This window comes from Capsicum annuum, chromosome 11 (genome assembly GCF_002878395.1).
Source record: "Capsicum annuum cultivar UCD-10X-F1 chromosome 11, UCD10Xv1.1, whole genome shotgun sequence".
Classification (NCBI taxonomy): domain Eukaryota; kingdom Viridiplantae; phylum Streptophyta; class Magnoliopsida; order Solanales; family Solanaceae; genus Capsicum; species Capsicum annuum.
Genome location: NC_061121.1, coordinates 5,731,768 through 5,747,295, shown reverse-complemented (window position 1 = coordinate 5,747,295; position 15,528 = coordinate 5,731,768). Strand labels below are relative to the sequence as shown.

The window sequence follows — 15,528 nt, the reverse complement described above, 5'->3', positions numbered from 1 at the left end:
TTGTGTTTGATACAGATTTTACAGTATTTTACAATTTTATGAATCTAAATTAAAGAAAGATATATTACAATTTATGTTGTTTGCCCGTGTATTTTTGTGGAATCAGAAGTGAAAAGCCACTTGAACCGGTGAACCCGGTCCATCAAGAAAATGAAGACCCCACCAATAATTATCGAACCGGGCAAAACCCTAAGATGACCTATAAAATGCACATTACAAAAAACCTAAATTCCCTCCCATTTTCATTCCCAAAACACACACAACACACTAACTGTGTGAAACCCACACAACACACTAACTGTGTGAAACCCATTTTTCTTCAAAATGGATGAAGATAAAGAATGGCTAGTAAAGTGTTTGAATGCAACACTAGACCCAAATCAGCAAGTTCGTTCTTTTGCTGAAACTTCTCTTCATCAAGCTTTTCTTCGACCTGGTAATTAATCTGCTTTTTTATTCCCCTTCAGTTTTACTGTACCTCCTGTCGACTAAATTATCAAAAATTAGAAAAATTGGGTGTTGGGGTGGGGTTAATTTTTGTGTTTGAGTTACTGGGGAGATGCTTAAAGCCTTATAATTTAGGTAAAGTTTGAATCTTGGAGTAGTTTAGTGAGTTTGTGGGGGTGGGGGGTTAATTTTACTGTAGCTTATAGAATGATCGTAATTAACTGATATTGATGTGTTGGATGGTGTAGGGGGGGTTAATTTTTGTGTTTGAGTTGCTTGGAAGATGCTGAAAGGCTTATAATTTAGGTGAAGTTTGAATCTTGGAGTAGTTTAGTGAGTTTGCATCCATGCTAAAACATTGTGTCTTGTTTTTTTTTTTTTTGTGTGTGTATGTGGTGGTGGTGGTGGTAATTTTACTGTAGCTGATATTAATAGAATGATTGTAATTAACTGATATTGATGTGTTGGGTGGGGTGGGGGTTAGTGATTGTGTTTGAGTTGGGGGTGGATGCTTAAAGGTGTCTTATTTATGTTAAGTTTGAATCTTGGAGTAGTTTAGTGAGTTTCAATTATAATGTACATCATATTTAACTGAATTAGCTGGCGTTGATGTGTCCGTAATTGGGGCTGGGGGTTGAAATTTGTGTTTGAGTTGCTTGGTAGATGCTTAAAGGTTTCTAATTTATGTAAAGTTTGGATCTTGGAGTAGTTTAATGAGTTTCAATTTTACTATAGCTGATATTAATAGAATGATCATAAATTAGCTGGCATTGGTGTGTCAGTAATTGGGTGGGGATGGGAGTTAATTTTTATGTTTGAGTTGTTTGGAAGATGCTTAAAGGTTTATAATTTATGTAAAGTTCGAATCTTAGAGTAGTTTTGTGAGTTTCAATTTCACTGTTTTTCTCTGTACTGCATGAATGATTGTTTTTAACTTTCTTAATAGCATACTCCACATCTTCAAATGAGGAAAAATGAAAAAGAGAAATCATCAAAGCACGAAGTATTGATGATATATAAACATGTAAAGCAATCCATGAAGTCTTGACTACTGACACAAGTTTCAAGTTTAGGATTAAGCTTTCTGCTATGTGTGTGAATTCTGCTGATCTATAAACATGGTTGGGTTTATATATTCCAGGATTCTTCATGAATTTATTCATGTTTTTTGAAGAAATTCTATAGATAGGATAAACTTTAATCTTTGATAATGTTTTCTTCTCCTGAAGGTTTTGGAAGCTCATTGTGTAGAATTGCGGCAAAGAGAGAGCTACCGCTGGGATTGCGTCAGATATCCTGTTATACATATACACACAAAAAAAAACACCTTTATATATTAGCTTCTTTCCTTTCAAGTTGTACCAATGTGCTAATCCACAATTAATGGGCTTTTGTTCATCATTTTTTGTCGATTGTCTTGTTTTCTTCCTTCTGGCCTTGTAAGCTTAACTTGCTTTTTACCTAGCTGCTGTTATTCTAAAGCAATTTATAAAGAAGCACTGGCAGGAGGATGAAGAGGGTTTTGAGCATCCTGTTGTTTCAATTGATGAAAAGGTTGTTAATCCTGTTTCCCTTACCCTTGGATCTGTTTCATCTCCTAATTTTTCACCATTGTCTTATTGATTCTTTGAAATGCTAATACTGTTTGGCCATGAAAATAATAATTTCCGGAGTTGGAGTTGGAGTTGGTGTTGTGTTTGGCCATGAATATAAATTGGATTGTTTTTGAAATTTTGAAAGAGAAATAGGAGTGAAAAAAGCGAAAACAAGTTTTACTTGTTTTCACTTTTCCAAAAATAATTTTCACTAAAGTGAAATAATTCTTATGGCCAAACACTACTATTTTTATTTTTTTTCACTATAGTGAAATAATTTTCTGGAAAAAAAAACTGTAAAAATTCCCATGGGCAAACGCCTACTTAGGACATTTTGCAGTCCTTTAATATGTGGGTTTAACTTACTGTTGGTGTTATTAACTTTTTCCTCTTTAAAGGTCTAATTTATTGGTCAATTTGTGCTGTTAATATTCATACTAGAATAACTGATTAGTTTGTTATCATGTAGCTTACTAGATTATCATGATATATGCTTTAACCTTTGCTTAGAGTTAGCACAAACTTTCTTCATGAAGATGCTGTTATTTTAACAGTCAAAGGCATCAATCATTTGCAGGTGGAGACCTCCTTAGAATTTTTGTGGTTTGGATATCAATGACTTCCCCGTCACAATTATATCGTGTGTTAAATAAATTTTAGCTAATCTTTGTATAGGCAGTTCGAGGCTTAGAGCAGTAAGACAGCCTTTTCCGTTATTTTTTGTACTGATTGCACCCCGCTGTAATGCTGGAAGGAATAGTAGTTGGGAGGCCATAAAATTTTTTGCACTGACTGCACGCCCTTCTGATTCTTGTAAGGAACAATAATTGAGAGGGACCATAGGTTTCTTAGGAATCCTTTAGGTGGATTGACCTACATAAATTTGCTTTTAATTCCTTCTAGAAGACGTATATATGTGCTCAATGCGGTTTTAACCTTTGAGAAACTTGACTTTTGTAACTGCTATTTTTAGTAGAAAGATAAAGATTTTGTTAGTCTTTTGTATAACTAGAGGAATTATGGTGATCAGTGTAATAACAACTTACAGTTGGCTTTTGAAAAGATCAGACTCTAGATAGATATAAGATATAACAGTAAGATATTTAGACATTCTCATCTTGTTCATAGCTTAGATTCAGAAAGGAAGAAAACTCTAGCAAATTGAGCAAGAAAAAGGGTTCCTGCGTGAACCTAAGTTTTTTCGACCATATTGATTTGGTGATGATCTGGACTGCAGGAAATCAAGCTTCCTTCATGCAACACCTACTTTATCAGAAGCTAGATCCTATTGTATCTTTGGGATTACATCTCAGGTGTTTAGGGAAGCTCTGTTGTTTCACTTTCTCTATACTGTTTCTGATGTGATTCTGTGTGTTTTATCAGGTAGCTATACGTGGCCTGCTGTTGCCGTTGCTTGATGATCCTCATAGAAAGATCTGCACAGCCATTGGTATGGCTGTGGCATCTATTGCCCATTACGATTGGCCAGAAGAGTGGCCTGATCTTTTACCATCGCTAGTGAAGTGTATCTCTGACCAAACAAACATGAATGCTGGTGAGTCATTTGCTTCACCTTATCACGAAGTTAATAGATTGGAATAAACTTGTTTTGGTCATTTGAATTGCATGCAACTTAGTGGTTGCCTGGTTGGGATCCTTATTTTTTTGACTTCTTAAAACTGAGAATTTAGAAGTCTGATGCTAAAATTCTGCAGTTCATGGAGCTTTGAGGTGTTTTGCTCTTGTATCGGCGGATTTGGACGATAATATGGTTCCAAAACTTGTACCTGTTTTATTTCCATGCTTGCACACAATTGTTTCATCACCTCAGGTTAATTTAGTTTACTGTGCCTTTTTTTGATTTGCGGTAGTACATATCTTAAATGTCTGCAAATGGTAGTGGTTGGTAATTTCTTTTAATTCTTTTGCTTTTTGTGTCACCCAGAAAGTACTGCTCTCTTTTTCTGCAGATTTATGAGAAACCTTTGCGCATGAAGGCTCTTTCAATTGTTTATGCTTGTACCTCAATGCTAGGGGCTATGAGCGGTGTGTATAAGGTATTTTCATTCTGTAAGAAATACTTGAAGTTTGCAACATTGTGTAGTTCTATCATCATTACTTATTCTTTGTGTTAAGATGGAGACAAGTGCAATGATGTCACCTATGCTTCAATCTTGGATCAACCAATTCTCTTCTATTCTAGAACATCCAGTGCAATCAGAAGACCCTGATGATTGGGGCATCCGGATGGAGGTTGATTTTCTTTGTTTTTGTCAAAATTGTGTGATGCTGTATCTTAACTTTTTTGTCATAGATTATAACTTTTCCTTGATACGTTTAGGTTATAAAGTGCTTGAATCAGTTCCTCCAAAACTTCCCGAGCCTTATGGAAAGTCAATTTAGTGGTCAGTATCGTCATCTATTCTCCAGGACTAGGTCACTCTTTAATGTTATATGTTAAAGTGACATGGCCATGCATAGATGGTACAATATTCTGACATCTATGGCTATTTTGTTTTGCCTACTTCATTTCAGTTTTTATGGGGCCATTGTGGCAGACATTTGTATCATCTCTAGGAGTATATACACGATCATCAATCGAAGGAATAGAAGATCCTTATGATGGGAGATATGATTCTGATGGTGCAGAGCAAAGTCTTGAATCATTCATCATCCAGGTAAAAGAGTCTGAGTTCTGTTGTAATCTAATAATCCCTAGTCAAAGCTTGTTTATTTTTTAAGAAGATTTCTTCCTTCAGTAAAAACAGAAGTTTCAGCTGTTCAGACTTACTAGATTTCAGGCCCTACCTATATCTGTTGCAACATTTGAAATTGTGAATGTTATATTCTTTTGACTATGGAAACCTGGAACTTCTTTCTCCTCTTTCATATGAAAGCAGAATTGTATTTAATCTTAAAATTATTAGATCTGAAAATTTTGTGTTTCTCATGTTTAATGTGTGATACAAGTGCAACAAGCTCAAGACCATTCACACGTAGCCAAGCTCGGGAGTTACAAAAATTCCAAGCCATGTTCATGAATATGGTCGTGTGTGAGTGTGTAATTAATCCATCTAAGGCATTACATGTTTTGAAGTGTGAAGAGGGACTTTGAAGTGTAATAAACTTACATTCCAAAGCCGCCCCTAGGACCAAGGATAGAGTGGTCATTTTCCTTTCATTTTGTGATGTACTATATATAAATAATATTAGGGTCATTTCCATAGTTAGTTCATAATTGATATTTCACAATACATGCCTTGTAATATTGGAACCTTGGCCGAAACTTGTTGTCTTGTTGTGTTGACTTGGCCAAGAGTTTGTGACTAGATCCAGAGTAACGGTGAGATTGACAAGGATGTCTCGCACCGTATTGCGGCGGGATGGATGAAGTGGAAGCTCGCGTCGGGGGTGCTGTGTGATAAGAAGGTGCCGTCCAAGCTTAAAGGCAAATTCTACAGGGTGGTAGTCCGTCCGGCCTTGTTGTATGGAGCGGAGTGTTGGCCAGTTAAGAACTCCCACATCCAAAAAATGAAGGTGGCAGAAATGCGGATGTTGCGCTGGATGTGTGGGCTGACTAGAGGGGATAGAGTTCGGAATGAGACTATCCGGGAGAAGGTTGGTGTGACTTCAGTGGAGTGCAAGATGCGGGAAGCCCGATTGAGATGGTTCGGACACGTGAAGAGGAGGGGCATGGATGCCCCGGTCCGTAGGTGTGAGAGGCTGGCGTTGGATGGTTTTAGGCGGGGTAGGGGTAGGCTGAAGAAGTACTGGGGTGAGGTGATTAGGCGGGACATGGAGCAGTTACAGCTCACCGAGGACATGACCCTAGATAGGAAGGTCTGGAGGACGCGAATTAGGGCAGAGGACTAGGGCCAGTTTGGGTCGCTAGTGTAGGGAATTACTTGGTGGGGGTTTTATTCCTGTTATGATTCCGTGTTCCATGTTTTATTACGAATCTGTGTGCTTTCCTTTGCTTTCCTCTGTTTTATATTACTTATGGGTGCCGTATTTATGTTATGTAATATGCTTCTGTGCTTTACTATGTGTTTGTGTGGTATCTCGTGCCTTGAGCCGGGGGTCTATCGAAAACAGCCTTTCTACTTCTTTAGAGGTAGAGGTATGGACTGCGTACATCTTACCCCCCCAGACCCCACTAGGTGGGAATACACTGGGTTTGTTGTTGTTGTTATCTCTTTCTTATTCTTGAGAGTGGAATCCGAACCTTGAACAACAAAGTGTAGTAACACTTGTGTTGTTCCTTGGCTAGAAACTTAGGGTCTTGAGGTCATTGGGTTCCTCTTGATCTAAGTAAGAACTTGGTGTGTATATCTTTTAGTCTTAGGGTCCTTTCATTTAACATGTGTTAGGGTTCTTAGATTCTAGGATATTGTATGCCAAGTTAACTATCCTTTGAATCTTGTAATCTTGTTGTTTTTGCCTCTTGATATAATGAAGCCGAGTGGGGCCTTTGATTCGCTATTGTTGTTGTTCTTTTGTTGTTCTTGTTGTATGCTTAATCTTGTGTCATTTGGTATCAGAGCTCAAGGCTTGATTTTGTTCTAACAAAGTCAATCTTGGGAAGATCTTACCAAAGTAGTAACATTATGTTGTTGTTGAACCTTGGCCGAAACTTGTTGTCTTGTTGTGTTGACTTGGCCAAGAGTTTGTGACTAGATCTAGTAGTCTTTACTTGTCTAGAGTGTTTCTAGTGTTGGTTTCTTTCTCACTAACACTAAAAGTGTCTAGATCTAAAGTTGAGCGTATAATATTGACATTGTTGTTGTGGACTTGAAGTTGGCCGTGTGTTGTGACTTGTTGTTGAAGGTTGGAGTGGCCGTTGGTGGTGTTGTTGTTGTTGTTCTTGAACGTTGTTGTTGTTGTTCTTGAACGTTGTTGTTGTGTTCTTGTTGTTCTTCATCTATTCTCATATTTTGACCAAAAAAAAAAAAGAGTGCATAATAGATCTAAAAGAGTGAAAGCTAAAGTTGTAAAGCTTGTTGATGAAGGGACTTGAACACATCGCTTCATAGATTTGGCAACCACTTTTCTATATATCAAGGACCTTGTTTTGAGGAAGTAGTACAAGTCAAGTCTCACCTTTTGAGGTTGAATTTGAAAAAGGTTCTAAGACTTGTACTTTCCCTCCAAGACCAATTTCTTCCATTCCAAATTGTGTAATGACAAAAAAACTTCAAGTTGATGACTAAGATTTATGTGGGACCGTGGCCAATTGCATGCTGCCACGTCACTATTGTTACTGTTCACCATTAATTTTAAGCTCAAACTTGGATTTTTAGTTTCTAATTGTTGATCCTTGGTTTCATTAATTGATCCTAGAACTAATTAACAAGCTAGTAAACTCCTACTAGGTTGTCAATTAGTCCTTGAATCCATTGTTCGTGTCTACGTTCTCTTGAGTGCTTTTATCTTTTGAATTCGTTGTACTTTCTTTGGTTCTAGTCCGCTGAGATTTCTTTGAGTCTTCAAACAAGAATCTACTCCGGACACCAGCATACTCATCCCTTGGTACTCACAGGTTACTAACACTTGTGGAACTAATTGTGAAGTGATCCAAAGAGTGTGAGTGTGGTGAGGCTCTTTTAAAACTAACTTGTTTGTTGATTTTGTAGGTGTTCAATTCGGGTACCTTAACAATGGAAGGAACCACGTCTCAAACCATGGATAACAATTCTCCTGAGATTATGAGAGTCTCTCTTGAGGCTATCACCCGAACACTTGCAAGATTGAGTACGGAAGTTGGAACCGTGAAAGGAGATTTGACAACAATAAAGGGGGATGTGTCAACAATTAGTGGGAGGTTAGAACAAATGGAGTGTCAAAGGAACTCTCGCCCTTCTACGCCTCAACATATTTCTTCAAGTGAACATGATAGAAATTCCTCCGCCACTATTACTCCCGAAATCTTGCATCAAATGTTAAATCCTCCACAAGCTCCACTAAATGCCGCAAGCCAAACTACCCCTTTCCCTCCAAACCGAGATCCTAATAGACCATTCCATTCCCAATCTCCTCAAGTTCCCCAAGAAGGACTTGGTTATCAACTACCTCCTCTAAATTCGAACCCTCTATTCCAAGCTCCACTAACCTAAAGACCCACCACCTCCACAAAATCCAATTCCTCCAAATCAAGTTCCACTTAACCAAAATCGTCCCATCCACTTTGAGGAATATGGTAGAGAGGAGTATGAAGGGTGTGGAGCCTTTGATGATGCTTATAAGAGGGAGGAGGATATGAGAGGGGGTCATGTGGATCCAAGAAGATACCGAGGGTATGGGAAAGAGTGAACCGTCACCAAGATAGGGATGTAGGCATCAATACCATCAAATTAAGCCTATCGATCTTTAAGGGTGAAAGTGACCTCGAGGCATACCTTGCTTGGGAATCGGCTTATGACAAAGTGTCTTTGATGTGCTTAGAAAGGAGAAATTGTATGCCAATCTTAAAAAGTGTTCCTTTGGTGTTACTGAAGTTGTTTTCTTGGGTTTTGTTGTTAGTTCAAGAGGGGTCAAAGTGGATGAATCCAAGATAGACACTATCAAAAATTGGCCAATCCCACAAACCGTTGGTGAAGTAAGAAGCTTCCACGGCTTGACTAGTTTTTATAGAAGGTTTGTCAAAGGATTTAGTAATATAGCCGCCCCCTTAACCGAGGTCATTTGGAAAGACCAACCCTTTAAGTGGGGTGAAGAACAAGATAAGGCTTTTGAAGCCTTGAAAGCTATGCTCATCTTCGCAGCTTTGTTACAATTGCCCAATTTTGATAAAATGTTTGAAGTTGAATGCGATGCTAGTAAAGTAGGTATAGGGGTTGTTTAAATGCAAGATTTAAAGCCTATTGCTTACTTTAGTGAAAAGCTCAAAAGCACTACTTTAACTTACTCCACGTATGATTTGGAGTTGTGTGCCTTGGTTAGAGCATTGGGGAATTGGCAACACTACTAGTGGCCCAAGGAATTTGTGATCCGAATGGACCATGAGTCCTTGAAGCACCTTTGGGCACAAGACAAGCTTAACAAATGGCATGCCAAATGGATCGAGTTCCTAGAAACTTTCCTTTATGTTATTCAATACAAAAAGGGTAAGGACAATGTGGTTGTCGATGCCTTGTCTAGAAAACATGTACTTGTGTCTACTTTGTCGTCCAAGTTCATAGGATTTGAGAGCCTTAAATCATTGTATTCCGAGGACCCTCACTTTGCTCCTATCTTTAGGGAATGTGAAGAATTGGGTAGGGAGAAATAGATTTCAGATAGGGGTTCAAATCCCTATGCCAAGTTTGATGGTTTCTTGTTTAAAGGAAGACGATTGTGTGTGCCTTCTAGTTCTTGGAAAGAGTTATTTGTAAGAGAAGCACACGATGGTGGCCTAATGGGGCACTTTGGGGTTTATAAGACCCTCGGAATCTTGGAGGAACAATTCTATTGGCCTAATATGCGCAAAGATGTTGCTAAAATTTGTGGCCAATGTATGGATTGTAGGAGTGCTAAGTCTCGGCTCCTTCCTCAAGGGTTGTATACCCCACTTCCCACTCCTTTACGTCCTTGGCTTGATATATCTATGGATTTTGTGTTGAGAATGCCAAAAAGTAGAATAGGTAGGGATATTATTTTTGTTGTGGTTGACCGGTTTTCTAAGATGTCACATTTCATTCCATGCTCTAAAAGTGAGGCTGCATCTAGTGTAGCCTCTTTGTTCGTTGAAAATGTTGTCAAATTGCATTGTGTTCCAAGGACCATTGTGAGTGATAGGGACTCTAAGTTCCTTACTCACTTTTGGAAGTCAATGTGGGGTAGGCTTGGCATAAGGTTGCTATTCTCAACATCTTGCCACCTACAAACCGATGGCCAAACGAAAGTAGTAAATAGAACCTTGGGTTCTATGCTACGATCCATGGTTAAAGGTAAAATGATTTCATGGGAGGATCACCTACCCTTGGTGGAATTTGCATACAATCAGGTTATACACTCAAGTACGGGAATGACTCCCTTTGAGTGTATATACGGCCTAAACCCCCTCACCCCTTTGGATTTAACTCCTTTGCCAAGTGATCTTATGGTTAGCCTAGATGGAAGTAAGAGGGCTGAAGCCATGAAGAAATTGCATGAGAAAGTGAGGCAACGGCTTGAGAAGAAAAACCAAGAGATTGCTAAGAGAGTAAACAAAAGGAGAAGAAGGCTTGTTCTTGAGTCGAGAGATTGGGTTTAGGTGCACCTTAGAAAAGACCGGTTTCCTTCACAAAGGAAAACCAAGTTGATGCCGAGGGGTGATGGTCCTTTTCAAGTGCTTGAGAGAATCAATGACAATGCATAAAAATTGACCTTCCTCCGGAGTATTAATGCACAACACCTTCAACATATGTGACCTCTCTCTTATTGACACGGTTGAAGATGAACAACCACTGAATTTGAGGTCACATTCCCTTCAAGATGGAGAGGATGATACAAGTGCAACAAACTTGATACAAAAATCAGCCAACAACACAAGGAAACAAGATTCAACACAATATAGAAACAAAAATGCCCCACACGCTTCACTAGAACAAGATGAACATCAACAAGATTACAAGATAGTTACTTAACATACAATATCCTAAAGTCTAAGAACCCTAATGTGTTTCAAATAAAAGGACCCTTAGACTAGAAGATATCAACACCAAGTTCTTACTTAGACCAAGAGGAACTCAAGCACCTCAAGACCTAAGTTTCTAGCCAACACACAACAAAAGTGTCACTCCACTTTGTAGTTTCGGGTAGCTCTTAAGAGAAAAGAGAGAGAGATTCAAAATATTACAAATCTCGTATAAACATCAATAATGAACTAAGAGCTAAAATAACCCTAATATGTCCTATATATAGTATATCACAAAATAAGTGGAAAATGACCATCTTGTCCTTGTCCAAGGGTGGCTTTAGAGTGTAAGTTTATTACACTTCAAAGTCCCTCTTCACACTTCAAAATATGTTATCCCTTACATGGATTTATAACACACTCACACACGGCCATATCCATGAACATGGCTTGGAGTTTTTGTAACTCCCGAGCTTGGTTACATGTGAATGGTCTTGAGTTTGTTGTACCCGTATCATCCTTTCCATCTCAAAATTTGGTGGTGGTTCATCCTTAACTGTGGAAATAAGAGAAAGATCACAAACGTTGAAAGTGTTGTTCACTTGATACTCCGGTGGAAGGTCAATTTTGTATGCATTGTCATTAATCCTTTCAAGCACTTGAAAAGGACCATCAACCCTCGGTACCAACTTGCTTTTCCTTTGTGATGGAAACCGGTCTTTTCTAAGGTGCACCCAAACCCAATCTCCCGGCTCAAGAACAAGCTTTCTTCTCCTTTTGTTGGTTGTTTTAGCAATCTCTTGATTTTTCCTCTCGAGCCGTAGCCTCATTTTCTCATGCAATTTCTTCATGGCTTCGACCCTCTTGCTTCTATCTAGGCTTATCACAAGATCACTTAGCAAAAGGGTTAGATCCAAAGGGGTAAGGGGGTTTAGGCCGTGTACACACTCAAAGGAAGTCATACCCATACTTGAGTGTATAATACGATTGTAAGTAAATTCAACCAAGGGTAGGTGATCCTCCCACGAAGTCATTTTTCCTTTAACCATGGAACGTAGCATAGAACCCAAGGTCCTATTCACTACTTCCGTTTGGCCATCAGTTTGTGGGTGGCAAAATGTTGAGAATAACAACCTTGTGATGAGCCTACCCCATATTGACTTCCAAAAGTGACTAAAGAACTTAAGAGTCCCTATCACTTACAATGGTCCTCGGAACACCATGCAATTTGACAATATTTTCAACAAACAAAAAAGCTACACTAGATGCATCCTCACTTTTAGAGCATGGAATGAAATGTGCCATCTTAGATAACCGGTCAACCACAACAAAAATACTATCCCTACCTCTTCTAGTCCTCGACAGCCCTAACACAAGATCCATAGATATATCAAGCCAAGGACGTAAAAGAGTAGGAAGCATGCTATACAACCCTTGAGGGAGGAGTCGAGACTTAGCACTCCTACAATCCATACATTGGCCACAAATTTTAGCAACAACTTTGTGCATCTTAGGCCAATAGAATTGTTCCTCCAAGATTTCGAAGGTCTTCTCAAACCCAAAGTGCCCCATTAGACCACCATCGTGTGCTTCTCTTACAAACAATTCTCTCCAAGAACTAAAAGGCACACATAACCGTCTTCCTTTGAACAAGTAGCCGTCAAACTGTGATAAAGATTTGAATCCCCATCCGTGAGCCTACTTCTCCCGACCCAATTCTTCACATTTCCTAAAGATAGGAGCAAAGTGAGGGTCCTCGGGATACAATGTTTTTAGGCTCTCAAATCCTATCAACTTAGAAGACAAGGTTGAAACAAGTACGTGTTTCCTAGACAATGCGTCGGCAACCACATTTTCCTTACCCTTTTTGTATTGAATAACATAAGGGAAGGTTTCTAGGAATTCAATCCACTTAGCATGCTGTTTGTTGAGCTTGTCTTGGGCCCGAAGGTGCTTCAAGGATTCATGGTCTGTTCGAATCATGAATTCTTTGGGCCACTAGTAGTGTTGCCAATTACCCAAACCTCTAATCAAGGCGTATAACTCTAGAAAATCATAAGTGGAATAATTTAGAGTCGCACCCTTGAGCTTTTCACTAAAGTAGGCAATGGGTTTGAGGTCTTGCATCAAAACAACCCCTATACCTACCTTACTAGCATCACATTCAACTTCAAACATTTTATCAAAGTTGGGTAGTTGCAACAAAGGTGCGGAGATGATACAAGAATAACAAGGAAAGGCACAAAACATACACCAGAACAGTCCACAAGTTCTAGGAACCGAGGACCCCTATGATGACCGACCACTCTCGAATTCAACAAATAAGAGCAAGAATGAAAAGATTACAAGGTGTTTAACACACTAAGGCAGCCAACAACCAAACTAAGTTACAAAACAAGAAGAGCACAAAAATATTGTAACAACAACTCACGGCTTCCCTAGAAATGAGAACAAACTAGTACAAACGATTACAAGAATAAAATGAACAAAGGATAGATAGTTAGACCTTGGTTGGTATAATCTTAAGAACCCAAAAACATGTGATACTCTTGGACCCTTAACACTACACACAACGGTTAACCTAACTCCTACGTTGACACAAGAGGGACTTTTTACCTCCTCTAAACACCAACGTCTCAAGCTATGAATGCAACACTAGTGATTCCACACTAGTGTCACCTTAGTTTCGAGTTGCCTCCTAAAGAGAAGAGAGGACTTGTTTTTCAAAGTGTTGTACAACTTACAAATATCATCAAAGTCTAAGACAAAATGACCTACAATGTTCTATTTATACTAGGTTACAACTAGAATAGAAAATGACCAAAAGGCCCTTTAATGAAAACCCTCAAAATGCTGCCCATGGAGTGTAGTGTAGGTTCGGTTTTGGTGTGTCTTTTAGGCCCTCTTTTGCATTTTTCTTGCACACTCCATGCCTCGGGTTCATTACACTTTCACACGTCTATCCTCGTGGTCGTACTTGTATCATCCTCCCCTTCTTGAAAAGGATTCAACCTCGAATCCATACCTTGTAAAATCAAGAGAAGACAAACAAGCACACATCCTCATGACACGAGGGGTTAGGGTTAGCAAAAAAATAACATATCAACATGCCATGTCGAGGCGGAACAAACTTAAAGTGTAGCCACGGGTCCTTTGTTTGAATCATGAAAAGATTACTACAAATGCTATAAAGGAGGTGGCTCGGGCAAGCATCAAGACAAAAGGAAAATAGGCCACGAGTAATCCTTTCCCACCCTAAGATGGTACCGGGATCAAATAGGTGGAGTAACCAAGGACTTAGGCCTTGGCCATTCTCACTTTCCCCTAAGGTGCCGTCTTCAAAATTAGGCATACCCTCTGTATCCCTATGGAAAATATCATGAGCACAAAGAGGATAAAGAAAGGTGTCACACGAGTCAACTCCAACTATGGTCTCCTTATGCGTGTACTCACTAGTTTCAAGTCCAACAACACTAGTAGGCTTAACATAGGAAATACATAAAGAAGTAGATGGAATTTCTAAGCATATAACACTTCTCTTTCAAGAGAGTGGTCCCTACATAGACATAAACTATCATGGGCAACAAAGGGATCACAAGCAAAACCATCTTTACCAAGACAATCACAATTCGGGTTTCCTAAACAGTCAAGCATGTCAAGGTCATTTCCACCCGATTGATCATTGTCCACAACCTCATTAGTTGTTGGCAACTCATATACCAACGTGGACCCACCTTGGTTTTCACAAGGGTCAACTAGTGTGTGAATACTCTCGTCACTTGGTAATGGAACCTTAGTCAAGTTATAAGTGCTAGCACTAGATGGACACAAATCATTCTCACCAGGAGAATCAATTTCGTCATGTAAAGGATCAACTAGTGCTTGCGTACCTACAACAAGAGTTTGGTCTTCATGCGACCTAACAATATCGAGAGTATCACAAAAGGAGACTCGAGCACCTCTACCCTAGGCAAAGCCGCAACTACACCTACTTGGTTCCTACTAGCCACAACACAACATTCTAAGTTCATAGGAGAGTAGGGGATAGCATTTTTACCTCGTAGCTCGCATGAGTTACGACATTCCTCTTGACATGTGTCCGGGCAGCCCACTTGCTCCCTTTGACCTACCATACGATCCAACCTTTTATTTGCCATAGCTAGGTCTCGAGACATAGTGTCAAGGTAGGCCAAAATGACATTGGTGGCATTGTTGTCCATGGGTTGAGAGGTTGAAGCCGCAGGTTCCCTTGTAATTGTACCTAAAAAAAAGAAAAGAACAAGCCTACAAAGCAAAACACAAGTTAGTTCGAAACAACCTCACCACACTCTCACACACTTGGATTCACAAGTGTTGCAAGTCGGCTCGTAGTTCGTGATGAGTCGAGGGGTGAGTCTACTCCTTGATCGGAATGGATTTTTTGTTTGAAGACTCAAGAAAGTAATGTCCGAACTTGAACCAAGAAGTACTATGATTTTAAAAAAGACAAAAGCATAAAAGAAACGTAGACACGAACAATGGATTCAAAGGACTAATTGACAATCTAGTAGGAGTTTACTAGTTTGTTAATTTGTTCTAGGATCAACTAATGAAACCAAGAATCAACAATTCGAGACTAGAAAATCCAAATTTGAGCTAATATTGACGGTGAACAGCAATTAGGGTGACGTGGCAGCATGCAATTGGTCTTGATCCCACACAACTTTAGTCACAAATTTGAAATTTCAATCTTCACACAACTTGGAATGGATGACAATTGGTTTTGGAGGGAAAGTAAAAGTCTTGTAGTCTTTTTCAACTTTTCAAACTCAAAAAGGTGAGATTTGACTTTACTAGTCCCACAAGACAAGGTCCCTTGATTTAAGGAAAAGTGGTTGTCAAGTCTAGTAAGTG

The 15,528-nt window shown here is 39.2% G+C and overlaps 1 protein-coding gene across 1 annotated transcript in view; it reads left to right on the top strand.

Moving 5' to 3' along the window:
- Positions 1 to 217: 217 nt before the first annotated feature.
- LOC107847743 (importin-9) overlaps positions 218 to 15,528 on the top strand; it is a 34,897-nt gene continuing 19,586 nt past the window's right edge. Inside the window, exons 1-9 of the mRNA XM_016692199.2 lie at positions 218 to 436; positions 1,677 to 1,738; positions 1,909 to 2,001; positions 3,426 to 3,597; positions 3,758 to 3,873; positions 4,013 to 4,099; positions 4,179 to 4,295; positions 4,384 to 4,447; positions 4,578 to 4,720. Of these exons, the coding sequence (XP_016547685.1) occupies positions 325 to 436; positions 1,677 to 1,738; positions 1,909 to 2,001; positions 3,426 to 3,597; positions 3,758 to 3,873; positions 4,013 to 4,099; positions 4,179 to 4,295; positions 4,384 to 4,447; positions 4,578 to 4,720 (966 nt within the window). The 5' untranslated portion in view covers positions 218 to 324. The remainder of the gene's footprint in view (positions 437 to 1,676; positions 1,739 to 1,908; positions 2,002 to 3,425; positions 3,598 to 3,757; positions 3,874 to 4,012; positions 4,100 to 4,178; positions 4,296 to 4,383; positions 4,448 to 4,577; positions 4,721 to 15,528) is intronic.